This window comes from Heterodontus francisci, chromosome 6, assembly GCF_036365525.1.
Source record: "Heterodontus francisci isolate sHetFra1 chromosome 6, sHetFra1.hap1, whole genome shotgun sequence".
Classification (NCBI taxonomy): domain Eukaryota; kingdom Metazoa; phylum Chordata; class Chondrichthyes; order Heterodontiformes; family Heterodontidae; genus Heterodontus; species Heterodontus francisci.
The window spans coordinates 17,035,783-17,053,270 of record NC_090376.1 but is presented as its reverse complement, the minus strand read 5'-3'; the positions used below and the strand labels follow the sequence as shown (position 1 = coordinate 17,053,270).

The following is a 17,488-nucleotide window of genomic DNA, read 5'->3' as shown; positions in this document are numbered from 1 at the left end:
CTGTGGCTGCTGTCCGCAGGTTGGGAAACAGCAGGAACTGGAGGCACGTGAAGCAGAAGCAGCCCGGCTGCATCAAATGGAAGAAAAGCGTCGTCAACAAGAGGCCGAGCTCAGGCGGGTGGAGGAGGAGAAAGAGCGAGTTGTAGAACTCCAGCAGAAGGAGAAGGAATTGAGGGAGAAACTGCTGGAAAACCTGAAGCGAAAGGAAGAAGGTGAGAGCCAGCAGGTCAGAGTGGAGCCAAAGTCATGTCCCGGAGACCAGATAGCCGTGAAGTCAACTGTGAGTGTGTGTCCAGTGTTGGGAACAGCCACCCTCACCTCTGTGCAGGCTTCTGCCAATCAGCCTGCATGCCCTGGTACTCTTGCTCATGCCAAGAAAGTGTCGCTTGTTCAGGACATAAATGGGAAGCCAGATGCACCTGAAAGAGTCACCAGTGAGTTGGACCAGATGCAAGCACAAAGTGATATAAGCACTGCTGCTCTTCAAGTGTGCAAGTGTGTCCAGAATGAACAGCGCATAACTGAGGTAGCGAATATTCAAGGGTGTTCTCTGCCAGAGTGCTGTAGTAAAAAAAGTAAATATCAAAATGGCCCCAGCCATGAAGAAAAAGAGCTTAAAACCAAGCCCATCAATGTTGAAAGCAACCAAATCCAAAAGGACTTGAACAGGGTACGCAATTCCCGTAAAAGCAGTACAAGCAGCGAACATAGTAGAAACTGGAGGGACTCGAGTAGTGATGGCAGCTGCCATCAAAGGGAATGGAGCCGACACCAGGGCCGCTCAAGAAAGGATAGTGCCCGGCATGGTAGGGACTCAAGTAGGGAGCAGAGCCGCAACTGGCGAGACTCCAGCAATGAGCAGAGCCGCAGCCGGCGAGACGTGAGCCGTGAGCGGAAGCGGTACCGGAGGGACACGAGCAGGGAGCAGGCCCGTGTCCAGCAGCGCTCCAGCAGGGAGCGGAGCCGCCAGCGGAATCCGAGCAGGGAGCGGAGCCGGCGCCGTCGTGGATCGAGTGGCGAGCGGAACCGTTGTCGGAAAAGCTCGAGCAAGGAGCGCAGCCGCCACTGTAGAGACTCGAGCAGGGAGCACAGTCATTACAGGGAATCCAGCAAAGGACACAGCCGTCATCGGAGGTAGTCCAGCCCGCCACGTGGCTGGCTATCATCACAGGTGACACCAGAGCAGCAGAGTCAACAACAAAGTCAATTCAGTGGTTCACACATCTCTCGAGAACAGCTCAGTTAGCAAACATAACCATACCAAATTCCCAGTGTAACAATTCAAATTTAGACAGGAAGACAAATATTACTCTCTTTAGAAAGTTTATGTTGAAGGAGTGTCCTATTTCTGGTGGAAAGGGGAGAAACATAGGAAAGCAAACAATCAAAAGATACTGAAAATTGGATTCTAATGTTTGGCACCACCAGAAGGCACTATACTTCTTGGAGCCTGGGCATGATTACACCATTGTTTAACATATAAAATGATTGTTGTTTTCAATACTACATTTCCTAATAATTTCCCCAAAACACTTTTTAATGTATGCAACAATTTTTTATGTTTTGACTGCTGATTATTATTGTAAGGCAGAATTAAGGAAATGCATATAATGAATATGTTGTGGCGAGCAGTTGGTTATGCCAATCATCTCCTGGTGAATTTGTCAGTGCTATACATAGAGAGGTTTATCATGTCACGTACTGCTAGCCATGACATACTCTACCCACATTTTAAAATGCAGTTCCTCATTGGTTGTACACCACATACCGTGGATATTCTAAATATGCAACGGGAGCATCATGAAATGCTTGTTTCAAGAGACTTTGTTCTTGGAATTTTTGGAAGCTGATATTTGGAGCTTCTCTTTGGTAATATTGGTGCTAGAATTTTATGATTGGAGGACCTGCAACTCCTCACAAAAACTACGAGTTCTAACTTCCCTGACTTCCTTCAGTAGGCATTACTGCCAGTTGTCGACTTGATCATAATAGTTTGGCCACCCCCTGGATGATATAGTAGCCCCAACGAAGACCCATTCGTGCATGGGCAACCTCCTGAAGTTGAATTGGAAGAAGAGGCTGCAATGGGAAGGTGTAGAGGTTGATTTGGATCCTTTATAGAGCAAAATGCACTTTAACAAATTTAATGCCTATAAGGACTGCCCATCACAAAGTCAAAGAAACCGGGAAATGTTCTGAGGTTTCCGATGCAAACTTTTCTGATTTTTCTTTTGGGATAGTGGATGTTGAGAGGAAAAAATGGTGTTTCGGAATAGACAGGCTTGATGGGGACCCTGGTTCGTCAGCTTTTATCAACACTTCTAGTGAATCCATAGTTCTGTAACTTCACATGGTTTGGGAAAACTCCAGATCATCTCCATGAAAGGGACATTGCCAGGTGATGTCCTAGAAGCCTATTGCATCTGTTTAGTACAGTAGAAGCCTGAAACACCCAGCGTTTGGGCACATCTTTTGTGTTGTGACCAAAGCAGTTCTGCGCATGATGCAAGACTATGTGGCTGAACTCTTGAAAAGCAGCTATGCATCTTGCACATAATGTGCAGCTGTGACTACTTTGTTCATTAGAGTATTTCATTGCAGTTATCTGGTACCGGCTAAGAAGAATTCCAGTGTCGAGAAAACTGATCACCTCTGCAAGGCCCACCAGTGAGCCAGGCTGACTGGTCAATCATGGTGTCTCCGTCTGCCAGAGAATTCTCTCTAGCACATGTGCTATCTTAAAGCTAACTTTACCCCAAGGAAAGCCACTTGCCTAACCCCAGAATACTTGGTGAATTAAGAATATTGCACAAGTTTATTGCGCAAATTTGAGTTACATCAGTTTTAAGTGCAATTTGATGTTCCCCTGCCTCCCACTGTACGGCATATTGATATCTGTATGCTGAATCTGCCTGATGGCAAGATTGACATTTGTTTTCTTGGCTTCATCAATAGTGGAATGTGAAAACTATCTGCAGAGTTCACAGACTCATGTACTCATGAGAAACCAAAACTTTTATTTATAGTCTCATCTGAACTCATAGTTGCTTAATTTGAGTTATGTTAATTCAAATTGAAATTGTGCAAAAACGACTCCAGTGCTGTTATTGAAATCACTTAATTCAAATTACTGAATTTTTTTTACTTTCCATTAACAGGAATATTCTTCATAAAAACCTTTAACAGTCTCGAGTCATTTCACAATTGGAGGACCCAATGAAAATTAATAACATAAATAGGAGCAGGGGTCGACCAAAGAGTCCTTCGAGCTTTCTCTGCCATTAGTAATAGTAATGACATCTGTCTCAAGACTGCGCCCGGGGTGTATGTCACTTCTGAGTTGAACATTGCCTGTTGTGGCTGTAGAGGGCATCTCATGAGTGGCCATCCCTTCCACCGGGCACTCTTTCATTTCTTTTGTCCTCTGCTTTTTTCACGCCCTTCCTGACTGCTTGTCTCCAGGCACTCCGGTCAGCAGCAAGGACTTCCCATGTATCGACTGTAATCCCAGTCAGCTTGAGTTCTCGCTTGCAGACATCTTTGTATTACAGACGTAGGTGACCTTTTGGTCTTATGCCAATAGCAAGCTCGCCGTAGATCATGTCTTTGGGGATGTGCTGTCATCCATTTGGCACACATGACCCAGCCAAAGGAGACACTGCTGGGGATCCCTGCACACTGGTGTACTTCTATTTTTGGCACTCTGTCTTTCTGGAGATGCCCAGTATCCGTTTGAGACAGCAGAGATGGAAGCTGTTCATCTGCTTTTCTTGGCTTGCATAAGTTATTGCTGCTTCACTGCTAGAAAGGAGGGTGCTGAGAACGCAAGTCTGGTACGCGCGGAGCTCTGTATTTTCGGTTAGTTTGCTGTTGGTCCGCACTCGTCTTCTCAGCTGCAGCCTTGGCAATCCTAGTGTTGATTTTGGCATCAAGGAACAAATTACTGGTGATTACTGTTCCACTAAGTAAGGTCATGGCTAATCTTTACCTCAAATCCACTTGCCTGCCCTATCCCTATATCCCTCACTTGATTCCCTTGGTGCCCAAAAATCTGTCGATCTCCATTTGAATATACTCAACGACTGAGCATCCAAAGCCCTCTGAAACAGAAAATTCCAAAGAATTGCAACCCTCTGAGTGAAGGAATTTCTCCTAATAATCCTAAATGGCTGATCCTTTATCCTGACACTGACCCCTAGTTCTAGACTGTCTGCCCAGGAGAAACAGCCCCTCATCATTTAGGAAGGAGTTAACTACATGCTGTCAGAATTAGATTTTAAGGAGGCTTCAGAAGGTTGGAACGTAAGTAGCAAAGCGGATTTAGGGGGATTAAGTAACATGGCGGAAAGATGGTTGAAGAATCTACTATCAGTGGTAGGCCAGGAATTTGGGGGTGGAGCAGTGTATTAGAGTTGGTAGAACAGAGGATTGGGGCAGGATAATAGGGCTGTAGAAGGCTTGAAAAGATTCTACCTAGATTTCAAAATTGACGGATTGGGAGTCAATGCACGTTGCCAAGAAAAGAGACAAGTATGACTTTGTGTGGCATCGCTCAGGATGAATAGTCATTCATGCGCTATAGATAGAGTAATGGGAAAGGCATAGTGGGAATGGCCAATCCAATTCCTGTTGTGTTCACTTGGGAGTGAGGCTGTTTGCATTTTCTGCTGGAATAACTACTACAGGAGAAAGGGAGATCTAGCATCTAAGGTAACCATGAAATGAACTCTTGCTCTTGGCTTCCAGTTGCTGAGTCCACATGGTTTCGAACATATTGCAGCCTCAAAAAAAAACATTATTCGAAGGCTTGGGCATTGTGCAAGTACATTTGAGAATGCTTTGGGTTGCTAATCTGGTGCTGACTACGAGAGTGGTGTTGCATGTGCTAATTTCAAATGTGTGTCTGGTATGTTAGGCCACTTGAAGTTCTGATTTTTTTTCAAAGTATCTAAATTCCAGCTGTATGTCCATCAGTAACTTGGTTTCTAATTCATACTGTGTAATTTTGAGAGAACATAATTTCAGTGAAACTCTCTAGTTCTGCATTAATGGGCCCAAAACCAGCAGGACATCCTCTTTAAAATGTATATCTTACACAAATAGAGCTGAACGTGAGCCAATCACTATTTGGTGCAGTAGATTTTGGTTTGCTACAACTGATGTCTCCATGTGATCTAATGATTCAGCTTTCTGTTGTATACAAGACGATCCCATGGAGTAGCCCCAAACATTTCTAAATCATTATTATTACCATGTCAACCTTGTCACAAATTTTTCAGCTTACAGCAAACAATTCTAGATACCTCTGCTACTTAAAAAGTGGATCATCGCTCTCCCTAATAGTTTTCACTTCTATAGGCAACATATTGTATGGTATATGAAAATCATTGGAATAACTACTGGTAGATGATGTGCCATGAGTCTGGTGTTAACATCAAGAAAGTGGACCTGCAATGTAATTGGTATAAGTATCGTCTAGTCAGGAAGAACTGCAAATGGTCATGGGGACTTGAAACTGCAAGGAGCAGCCATGGTAACTGACCTAAACTGAGATCAGATGCGAGCTTTTTAAAGTATTTTTTCCTTGCTACATCTTGATCTCCCAATACCATCCATATCCAAGGTGGTGAATAATCTCAATATAAGCTTATAAGGGTACTTTGAGGGATTAGTCATTGCAAGACCCTACAAGTTCAGGAAAAATACACTGCTTTGGATTTTCTGCTGATTTCTGGCAACTGAAAATAAAATCTCGATTTTTAACATGCCAATTCTAAAAGATGAGAAAAGTAATAAACCTATAGATTAGCAACCTTTAATATTAGCCTGCAATCTAGTTTAATGCTGAAAAATACTAGATGATCTGTTTTGATACCATTTTAACAAATTGCGTAGGTTTGTGCATTCTCACAGACATAGAAAGAGAGAAGGCAGTAGACAGTTGAGTCTCACTCTGTTCTTTTCCCCTCTGTCCTACCAATAATCAGTTTTGCCGTAACAAGGCACTTGTAATGCACCTACCAGAAGGCAGCAGATTAAAGCAGTGTCATTTAACTCTTGGAATACCTAATCCATCAAAACACTCTCAAACCCATATTCTTATAGCTGCTTTGATTCTACCAATGCCTCTCTGTAAATCAACACAAGCTCTACAAGAATGACCCGAAATGACTTCCTCGAGCTTTCCCTCTAATTGTTTACTTCCCCATTGCGGGCGGCACAGTGGCCCAGTGGTTAGCACCGCAGCCTCACAGCTCCAGGGACCCGGGTTCAATTCTGGGTACTGCCTGTGCGGAGTTTGCAAGTTCTCCCTGTGACCGCTTGGGTTTTCGCCGAGTGCTCCGGTTTCCTCCCACCGCCAAAGACTTGCAGGTGATAGGTAAATTGGCCATTGTAAATTGCCCCTAGTGTAGGTAGGTGGTAGGGAATATGGGATTACTGTAGGGTTAGTATAAATGGGTGGTTCTTGGTTGGCACAGACTCGGTGGGCCGAAGGGTTTGTTTCAGTGCTGTACCTCAAAATAAATAAAATAAAATTGCCATATGGCTGAGATCCATTACTGCGTGTGGTGGGTCAGACGGGATGGAGCACAAATGTCTATCTCGTCCCTCTGGTCTCCAGCTACACCACCCAAATTGATGAATTCCTGTGCTTCAGTTGCTGTAATTCTTGTTTACTTCCCTCTGGTATATGGAGACCAACTTCATTCAAAGAATGAAGAGAGCTGCAGTGTGGATAAGTTTAACTCCATTCTTCAAACATGTATTAAAGAAAAAGTCACCCTTAGACAGCTTTGAAACATTAAAATCCTTACTTTTACACAAATGCACTGTAGAAATATCAGTAACTAATTAGATCATTCTGAAGTTTCGCTATTGGAATTTCTGAAGAGCTTAAATAAACTACATATTACTATCTGTCAAAATGGCTCAGAACATGTAGAAATCTGAAGCAAATAAGGTGCAGAAAAAGAAAAGTTAATTTGGTACAGTTAGTGGGCAAGAAGGTCACAACAAAATTCCTGATGGCAGTTGTCCCTGGTTGCATCAGAGATTACACTTTAAAAGTGTTTTCAATAATCCTGGCATGGACTGGTGGGGCCAAATGGCCTGTTTCTGTAGTATATCCTATGAAAATCTTTGGGAGCAAAATAATATAATGAGTATTAAGTTTTTAAAAATAAGCAACTCTCTGTTTTTATTTTGTATGGCAACCTTGGCAAAACGCTGTAGTGCAACATCTCTTTTTCAGTGTTGTGCATGTTCTGCCCAATATAAAACTCTTCATTTGAAGCTGTGGGAATAAATGCTGTTTTGCTTCCAGTTGACTCTTAACCATCTATTGCCGAATTCCAAATGTTTCTTGTTTGGTTCCACCAACTTGTTTGAAATTGTCTTGTATTTATTTTGTGTTTTTTCCACACATGATTGTCAATGGTTTGTAACCTCCAGTAAACAAATGTTTTTTTGGAATGTCTTTCTCATTTGTCTTTTTTAAAATTGAGAAACCTAGATGAAAGGCCAAGTATGTGTAACAACTTTCAACTCTTATTCCAATGTGATTGGCCACCATCTTGAAAATGTTCAGAGTACTAATTGATTAAAATTCATATATCTAAAATGAACTGTGTATATTATCACTATCTCATGTGTAGCATCCACTTCCTGTCCTATTTCCCTTTCACATCTTGTTTGGCTCATAGTAAAGGCAGCAAATTAGAACTTTTTATTCGCTCATGCGATGTGGGTATTGTTGGCAAGGCCAGTATTTATTGCCCATCCTTAACTGCTCTTGAAGGTAACAGTGAACCACTTTCTTGAATACAACCGAGTGCCTTGTTAGGCCATTTCAGAGGGCACTTGAGAGTCAACCACATTATTGTCGGACTGATGCCACATACAGGCCAGACTTCCTTCCCTAAAGAGCATTGGTGAACCAGATGGGTTTTTATGCCAATCTGGTAGTTTCATAATCACCATAACTAATCAGTTTTTTATTCCCAATTTAATTAATTGAATTTAAATTCATGTCTTCCAGATCATTTAGTCCAGTAACATAACCACATCATCTACTGAACCCCTACAGAGGTAAGAAAGGTGGAATCAATAGCAAAGAAAACAGCTAGAAAATTACCAATGAAAAACTATTAAGAACTTATGAAAACAATCAATCAAGGGAACTTCTAGGAGGAAGCAGATGAATCAAAACACTGAAGCACATTTTGATATTTTCAACTGTTTTTCTCTAACTGAAATTTCACATTTCCAAGATCATTTAAAGACAAAAGTATTGTTACGACCAGGTGAGAAGGGGTTTAGGGGTTCCCTCTCAGCCTTTGCCTGGTTTAACCATAACAGGGTTTAATTTTAGAAACACCGTGCTTTTATCTTCCCCCCTCAGTGAATCCTTGTTCACTGCTCCAATTGTAAGGCAAATAAAACATTCAGGTTTCCTTAGATTTAAACAAGAAAAGTGAAAGTTGTATTCAACTCTACTCCGGTTAACGGCTACGAATATGCAACATGACCACGCTAGCATGCATATGCGATAAACACACGTAGATAGACAGAAAATGTAGAAAAGAATAAAGGGGAAAAGTTTGAAGCGATATCAGGATTATAATTACAGTCCTTTAAGTTCAATGTGGAGTCTTTGGTTGCCGGTAAGTCCTGCATTCATTGGGGCCCAGTGCACACTCAACTTGTTTTGATGTCTGAGTCTTTTCTCTCTTGAAGTTTATGTGTCTTCCATGGTCCAGTAGCTTGGGAGAAAGCGAGAGAGAGGCTTCCTTGTTCCAACTTCAGTTGCAAACTGACTTCTGAATTCAAACTGTCCTGTGCCTCCTTCAAAAATCTGGACCAGCTGGTTAGTCATGTGACCAGTCCTGTCTTTGTCGATTGTATCATCTTTGCAGTCCCTGGAATGTGCTTCCTTACACTTTCAATGTCTGGTAATCAAAAATCCACTTGGGTTAATTGGGTTCTTTGTCTCCACAAGCACCATCTCTTAGTATGCAAATGTCCTCCAGTCAAAAGTCTGGTGATTTCTTTAACAAGTAATTTCTTCACTTCAGCAATGGTTTAAAATCAGTGTTCATATGACAAAATTAATATGCCTCATTCTTGGCAGGTGAGGGTCTGCATGACTGTATCAAAAACGATACTTCTCATAACATACTTGCATTTCTGTGCCTTTTAAATATATTCACAAAAGTTTTTGACTGAGGTTTCAGTCTGTCTTAAAACTTGAAGGGAAGCACCAACCACATCTGTACATGGTGAGCATCTTGGATTGCAGAATTTTAACCATCGGCGGCTGTGCCTTCAGCTACCTGGGCCCTAAGCTTTGGACCTTATTCTTTCTACCTCATTTTCAGCTGTTCCCTAAAACCTATCTCTTTAACCAAACTTTTGGCAATCTTCCCTAATATCTCCTTATGTGGCTCAGTGCCAAATTTTGTTTGGTAACTCTCCTGTGGAGCGACTTGTGATGTTTTTCTGTTCAGGCACTATATAAAGGTAAGTTTTTGTTATATCAGGAGGTTTCCTGAGCGCCCAGTTTATTCTGTAAGGATATCCAAGTTTCTTTGTCTTTTCAAAAGACTTCAGAACAACTGGGGAATGAATTTTCAAAGTTTTATTCCAGGCAAGTTTCACATTTTTAAAACCACTATTCTTTTTCTGATCGTTTTACCTCTTGTGTAGCCTCCCACATTCTACCTTCTGTCATGCAGGCCCCCACCTACCAAGAGTGAGGCTCATTAATTTTGCCAAATGGACATTAAATCTCAAATTGTGCTGGGAAGAAGAAAAGGCCTATTACTAGGGTTGCAGGCCCCTGGTTGGGAAGACATTTGTGCATACTAGCAGACAGTGTTGGAACAAAGGAGCTATCCCCTGCTCCCAATACACAAAACAGACGTGGTCAGACCAGTTTAGTCACATGACTAACTGGCTGTTGCAGAGTTTTGAACTGAGAGTTTTAAATTGGAGAAACAGTGTTTGAAGACAGAAAGCTGTTTGCTCCTGGACTGAAAAGACCTCTCGTGGCTGGCTCGCTGCAGCCTCTCCTGTCTGTTTCCACCTCTTTCTCATGGAACTGAAACCCACTCAAGATACATGAATCCCAAGTGGGAAAAGTCTCCCACATTGAACAAGGTTAAAGAAGAATACTGGGCCCCAACACAAAGTCAGATCAACTACAAAAGGACTCTACAGCAAGCTCGAAGCACAGTAACAAAAAAACCCTCTTCAGAGATTGCCTCAACCTTTTCCACTTTATTTTTCTTTTCTTTTTTATGTCTCTATTTGCATATGCATATTGCGTGTGCATGCTAGCGTGGGGCACGGCGTGTAGCCGTAGGCATTAACCGAATTAGAGTTTTAAGTTTAATAAATTCCACTTTCCATCTTTAAACCTAAGAAAGTCTGTTTGTCCTCATTTCTTTGCCTTTAATTTGGAAAGCGGTGAACAAGGATTCACCAAAGTGGGAGCTCAAAACATGGTGCGTTTAAGGTTAAATCCTGTTACAGTAAGACAGGTGAAGGCTGAGAGGGACCCCTAGACACCTTTCTCACCTGGTCATAACACTTCCATTAACTTGGCATCATCCAAAACACTGCTGACCATATCCTAACTTGCAACAAGTCTTGTCACCCATCGCCCATGTGCTCAGTAACCAATTCTTCTTTGGCCTCCTTGTCTCGAGAGACAATGGGTAAGTGCCTGGAGGTGGTCCGTGGTTTATGGAGCAGCACCTGGAGTGGCTATAAAGGCCAATTCTACAGTGACAGACTCTTCCACAGGTGCTGCAGATAAAATTGGTTGTCAGGGCTGTTACACAGTTGGTTCTCTCCTTGCACTTCTGTCTTTTTTCCTGCCAACTGCTAAGTCTCTTCGACTCGCCACGCCTTAGCTCCACCTGCTTTGGTGATCGCTGGCAACTGACTCCAACGACTTGTGATCAATGTCACAGGACTTCATGTCGCGTTTGCAGACGTTTTTAAAGCGGAGCCATGGACGGCCGGTGGGTCTGGTACCAGTGACGAGCTCGCTGTACAATGTGTCCTTGGGGATCCTGCCATCTTCCATGCGGCTCACGTGGCCAAGCCATCTCAGGCGCCGCTGGCTTAGTAGGGTATATATGCTGGGGATGTTGGCCACCTCGAGGACTTCTGTGTTGGAGATACGGTCCTGCCACCTGATGCCAATGATTCTCCGGAGGCAGCGAAGATGGAATGAATTGAGACGTCGCTCTTGGCTGACGTACATTGTCCAGGCCTCGCTGCCGTAGAGCAAGGCACTGAGGACACAGGCTTGATACACTTGGACTTTTGTGTTCTGTGTCAGTGCGCCATTTTCCCACACTCTCTTGGCCAGTCTGGACATAGCAGAGGAAGCCTTTCCCATGCGCTTGTTTAATTCTGCATCGAGAGACAGGTTACTGGTGATAGTTGAGCCTAGGTAGGTGAACTCTTGAACCACTTCCAGAGTCTGATCGCCGATATTGATAGATGGGGCATTTCTGACGTCCTGCCCCATGATGTTTGTTTTCTTGAGGCTGATGGTTAGGCCAAATTCATTGCAGGCAGCCACAAACCTGTCGATGAGTCTCTGCAGACACTCTTCAGTGTGAGATGTTAATGCAGCATCGTCAGCAAAGAGGAGTTCCCTGATCAGGACTTTTCGTACTTTGGTCTTCGCTTTTAGACGGGCAAGGTTGAATAACCTGCTACCTGATCTTGTGTGGAGGAAAATTCCTTCTTCTGAAGACTTGAATGCATGTGAGAGCAGCAGGGACAAGAAAATCCCAAACAGTAACCAATATTCTATATTAAAGACCCTAAATAAATACAAGATGTTGATCTAACCTCCCAGACAAATACTGCTTTGATTAACAACACTGATAATTAGCAGCATCTCTGGTTTCTCTTGGCATTTGTAAATTAAAGATGTTTTATAAAGAACAGATTCCTTTTTCTAAGAGGACAAGTTGAAAATGATTCCAATTTGTTCTTTCAAATGATCTAAATCTAGCTGGAAGATGAATTTCAATGGAACGGGCTCCTGATTGGCTGCTGTCTATGTCCCTTTGCTCCATTTTGACTCCAAGTTCTGTTAAAATGTTCTTTTTTTGAGAAAGAAAGTGAATCTATTCTATGGCTTAAAAGTAAATCTCTTATAAAAACTTGGAAACTGCATAAGTGATAAACATTGGAGTATTTTAAGTGGTAATTTGCACTACAGTCTATAAATCAGCAAACAGACATGGTGCTTTAAGGCAGAGAGGACTGATGGGTGGGGAGATGCGGTGGGGGATGGGAGTACTGACTGCTCAAAAGGGGTCATGGAGTGATTGGGGGGGGAGGAGTTGAAAGACAGGCAGCAGTGTGGTTTCAATTAAAAACTGCAACAATAATAACCTTATAAAAGTCTAAAGAATACACAAACCTGTACTTGCAATATCTTAAGCGGCATTATCAAATCACTTCTGGCCTGCAATTAGAAGAACATTACGTAAAATCACATAACATGAAAAACATTGAATTAGAAATGAGTTAATAAATTAGGTAATGTGTGTGAGGATAATCTCACTCAGATTCTAGCTTGTCATTGGAGCTAAAGAGGTATATAAGATAAATCCAGGCTGCTGCTACTTAAGTTAAATTTCAGAAGTAAGATGAGAGGGCACCAATTCAAACAAGTAAAAGGTAAATTTGGCACGGAAATCAGAAAGTGTTTCACACAAAGAATAATCAATACATGGATTAAGCTGCCAGATAAAACAGTGGGGCTGAAAACCTTGGATTTACTTAGATGCTGCAATGGTGGGAATGTGGGACTTTTAAATGGGATGGAGTGAGGAGAGGAGAACTGTAGGTTCTTTGTGAATGAATGAACATGTGTTGAACTTGCATGAAGCAAAAATGTACTCCTTTAAAATTCATTTCTTGCTTCACTGCATCCGGAACAGAATAGCCCAATTAAAGTATCCTCTTGGGTACCTAATCTGGTTCTTTTCACACCTGATCCACCTCAGGCTCATAAAATTTCGATTGAACCATTGAAAGCTCCCTGTCATGTGTACAGCTATTTGAAAAACCACTAGTGACAACTAATTGCAAACTTAATAAGATCTCTCTCTCACGTGGGTGTGAACATTATTATGGCTTTGATTTCCTAAAGAATTATGGTTGGGTAAGTGATGAGAGATTCTTCCCTTCAGTCAACAAAGCTGCAATAATGTGCAAAAATTTAAGATAATAACAAAAAATATTCTTTACACGGTGGTTAGAATGTGGAATTCTCTGCTAGAACCCATTTTTAAAGCAGAGTTGATGATTATTTTTAATGGGAATTGATTGCTTGAAAAGAAGAATATTATAGAGTGTGAAGACGAAGAAGAATGTGATTAATTATGAGGAAGGAACAGGAGAGTGGAATTAGTAGCTCGTGAAGAAAAACATCAACACTTCCGTTGAAGGGTCACTGACCCGAAACGTTAACTCTGCTTCTCTTTCCACAGATGCTGCCAGACCTGCTGAGTGATTCCAGCATTTCTTGTTTTTACATCAACACTGTCTTGATAGATCAAATGGCCTGTTTATGGGTTGTAATATTCTATGATTTTTCTAACATTTTCCTCTTTGACATTTCAAGCCCCATCTTGCTTAAACTCACATCTTATCCAAATCTCCCAAGCTCAGGTTTTCTCTCATACTAAGTTCTTCTCCCCTCTTCTTTTTGCCAATCTCCTTTGGCTCTCAGTCCCAAAACTTTGAATTCAAAGTCCTTACTTACAAATCACTTTACCATCTTGGCGCACCCTATTCTGCAACCTCATCCATTTGACACTGTTGTTCTAACTTTGGACTTCCTTGTATGCTTCCTTCTCTTCCCTTCCATTGTCAGTGGTAGAATCTTCAGCCATCTCACCCCACCACTGCAAGCCACTGAGAAATTACTGACATCCATCCAATTTAAATGTGAATAATAGTGACTCAGTATAAGCACAGTCATCATATGATGTTGTAATAAGAAAGACACGTAAAGGTCCCAGGTTCAATCATTAGTATAGACCAAGTTTGTTCATTTCACTTAGGGGTATGTTAGGGATCCTATAATTGGCCTTTCTTTCTCCCTGGCCTGTATAGAGAAACAAAGCAACTAGATTCCCTGCCCTTCCCATATGACTGTGACAAAGGTAAACGATCCCTCCTCGTGGCTATCCCCCTCTCTAACAAGTATACCGTTTTGGATACTGTTGGGGGGGGTGGCCTATCAGGGGAAAACAACAGCAGCAGCCAGAGTAGTGGCACCACGGCTGGCACTGCTTAGTTTAGTGATACAGCACTGAAACAGGCCCTTCGGCCCACCGAGTCTGTGCCGACCATCAACCACCCATTTATACTAATCCTACACTAATTCCATATTGGCCCACTCAAGGACAGAGGAGGGAATCTATGTGTGGAGCCAGAGGAAATGGGCAAGGTGCTAAATGAGTACTTTACATCAGTATTCACCAAAGAGAAGGACTTGGTGGATGATGAGTCTAGGGAAGGGAGTGTAGATAGTCTGGGTCACGTCGTTATCAAAAAGGAGGAGGTGTTGGGCGTCTTGAAAAGCATTAAAGTAGATAAGTCCCCAGGGCCTGATGGGATCTACCCCAGAATACTGAGGGAGGCAAGGGAAGAAATTGTTCGGGCCTTGACAGATATCTTCGTATCCTCATTGGCTACAGGTGAGGTCCCAGAGAACTGGAAAATAGCCAATTTTGTTCCTTTGTTTAAGAAAGGTAGCAAGGATAATCCAGGAAATTATAGGCCGATGAGCCTTACATCAGTGGTAGGGAAATTATTAGAGAGGATTCTTCGGGACAGGATTTACTCCCATTTGGAAACAAGTGAACTTATTAGCGAGAGGCAGCATAGTTTTGTGAAGGGGAGGTCGTGTCTCACTAACTTGATTGAGTTTTTTGAGGAAGTGACGAAGATGATTGATGAAGGAAGGGCAGTGGATGTTGTCTATATGGACTTCAGTAAAGCTTTTGACAAGGTCCCTCATGGCAGACTGGTACAAAAGGTGAAGTCACATGGGATCAGAGGGGAGCTGGCAAGATGGATACAGAACTGGCTCAGTCATAGAAGACAGAGGGTAGCAGTGGAAGGGTGCTTTTCTGAATGGAGGGCTATTCCGCAGGGATCAGTGCTGGGACCTTTGCTGTTTGTAGTATATATAAATGATTTGGAGGAAAATGTAGCTGGTCTGATTAGTAAGTTTGCGGACGACACAAAGGTTGGTGGAGTTGCGGATAGTGATGAGGATTGTCAGAAGATGCAGCAGGATATAGATCGGTTGGAGAATTGGGTGGAGAAATGGCAGATGGAGTTTAATCCGGACAAATGTAAGGTAATGCATTTTGGAAGATCTAATACAGGTGGAAAGTATACAGCAAATGGCAGAACCCTTAGGAGTATTGACAGGCAGAGAGATCTGGGCATACAGGTCCACAAATCACTGAAAGTGGCAACGCAGGTGGATAGGGTAGTCAAGAAGGCATACAGCATGCTTGCCTTCATCGGTCGGGGCATAGAGTATAAAAATTGGCAAGTCATGCTGCAGCTGTACAGAACTTTAGTTAGGCCACACTTAGAATATTGCGTGCAATTCTGGTCGCCACACTACCTACCAGAAGGACGTGGAGGCTTTGGAGAGGGTACAGAAGAGGTTTACCAGGATGTTGCCTGGTCTGGAGGGCATTAGCTATGAGGAGAGGTTGGATAAACTCGGATTGCTTTCACTGGAACGATGGAGGTGGAGGGGCGACATGATAGAGGTTTGCAAAGTTATGAGCGGCATGGACAGAGTGGATAGTCAGAAGCTTTTTCCCAGGGTGGAAGAGTCAGTTACTCGGGGACATAGGTTTAAGGTGTGAGGGGAAAAGTTTAGAGGGGATGTGCGTGGCAAGTTTTTAGATTTTTTTTTTAGATTTAGAGATACAGCACTGAAACAGGCCCTTCGGCCCACCGAGTTTGTGCCGACCATTAACCACCCATTTATACTAATCCTACATTAATCCCCTATTCCTACCACATCCTCACCTGTCCCTATATTCCCCTACCACCTACCTATACTAGGGGCAATTTATAATGGCCAATTTACCTATCAACCTGCAAGTCTTTGGCATGTGGGAGGAAACCAGAGCACCCGGAGGAAACCCACACAGACACAGGGAGAACTTGCAAACTCCACACAGGCAGTACCCAGAATTGAACCCGGGTCGCTGGAGCTGTGAGGCTGCGGTGCTTGCCACTGTGCCACCCTAAGTTCTTTACACAGAGGGTGGTGAGTGCCTGGAACTTGCTGCCGGGGGAGGTGGTGGAAGCAGGTACGACAGCGATGTTTAAGAGGCATCTTGACAAATACATGAATAGGATGGGAATAGAGGGATACGGTCCCCGGAAGTGCAGAAGGTTTTAGTTTGGACAGGCATCAAGATCGGCGCAGGCTTAGAGGGCTGAATGGCCTGTTCCTATCCTGTACTTTGTTCTTTCTCTTTCCTGACCTGTCTGCAGCCCTTTGACACGGTTGACAGCACCATCCTTCTCCAATACCTCTCCACTATTATCCAGCTGGGTGGGACTGCACTCGCCTGGTTCCATTCTTATCCATCTAATCATAGCCAGAGTATCACTTGCAATGGCTTCTCTTCCCACTCCTTCATCACTACCTCTGGAGTTCCCCAAGGATCTATCCTTGGCCCCCTCCTATTTCTCATCGACCTGCTGCCCCTCAGCAACATTATTCAAAAATATAGCATTAATTTTCACATGTACGCTGACTATACCCAGCACTACTTCACCTCTACCTCGCTTGACTCCTCCACTGTTGCTAAGTTGTCACACCCCTTATCTGACCTCTCATACTGGATGAATAGAAATTTCCTCCAATTAAATATTGGGAAGACTGAAGCCATTGTCTTCGGCCCCTGCTACAAAACTCTAGCTTCTGACTCCATCCCTGTCTCTGGCAAATGTCTGCGATTGAACTAGACTGTTTACAACCTCATATTTGACACCAAGATGTGCTTCTGACCACATATCTGCACCATCACTAAGACGACTTATTTCCATCTCTATAACATGGCCCGATTCTGCCTGCCCCTCCTCAGCTCATCTGAACCTAATGGGCATCAACTCACAGCACATAGTTTTAGTTGATAGAATTTGTTTATGTTGCTGTGCTCAAATTGGCAAATTACTCAATTTTCTTACATCACTGTAAGAGTGATCCTTTGATTGGGAAGTATGGTGCCAAAACACGCCAACTATGAGTCCCCAGGTAAAACTCTCCACAGTGTAGATAAACTGCATTCTGGGCCATTGCAGTGTTCCAAGGAATAAAGAACAAAGAACAGTACAGCACAGGAACAGGCCATTCGGCCCTCCAAGCCTGCGCCGATCTTGATGCCTGCCTAAACTAACAGCT

At 43.0% G+C, this 17,488-nt stretch overlaps 2 protein-coding genes across 3 annotated transcripts in view; both read left to right on the top strand.

The window, feature by feature from the left end:
- LOC137371150 (A-kinase anchor protein 17A-like) overlaps positions 1-7,589 on the top strand; it is a 36,892-nt gene extending 29,303 nt beyond the window's left edge. For both annotated transcript variants that reach the window (XM_068033182.1, XM_068033181.1), the window contains one exon: positions 20-7,589. In XM_068033182.1, the coding sequence (XP_067889283.1) occupies positions 20-1,138 (1,119 nt within the window). In that variant the 3' untranslated portion in view covers positions 1,139-7,589. The remainder of the gene's footprint in view (positions 1-19) is intronic.
- The window catches only part of LOC137371151 (acetylserotonin O-methyltransferase-like), a 69,660-nt gene that overhangs the window by 29,308 nt on the left and 22,864 nt on the right, over positions 1-17,488 (top strand). The gene's annotated exons all lie outside the window — the stretch shown is intronic.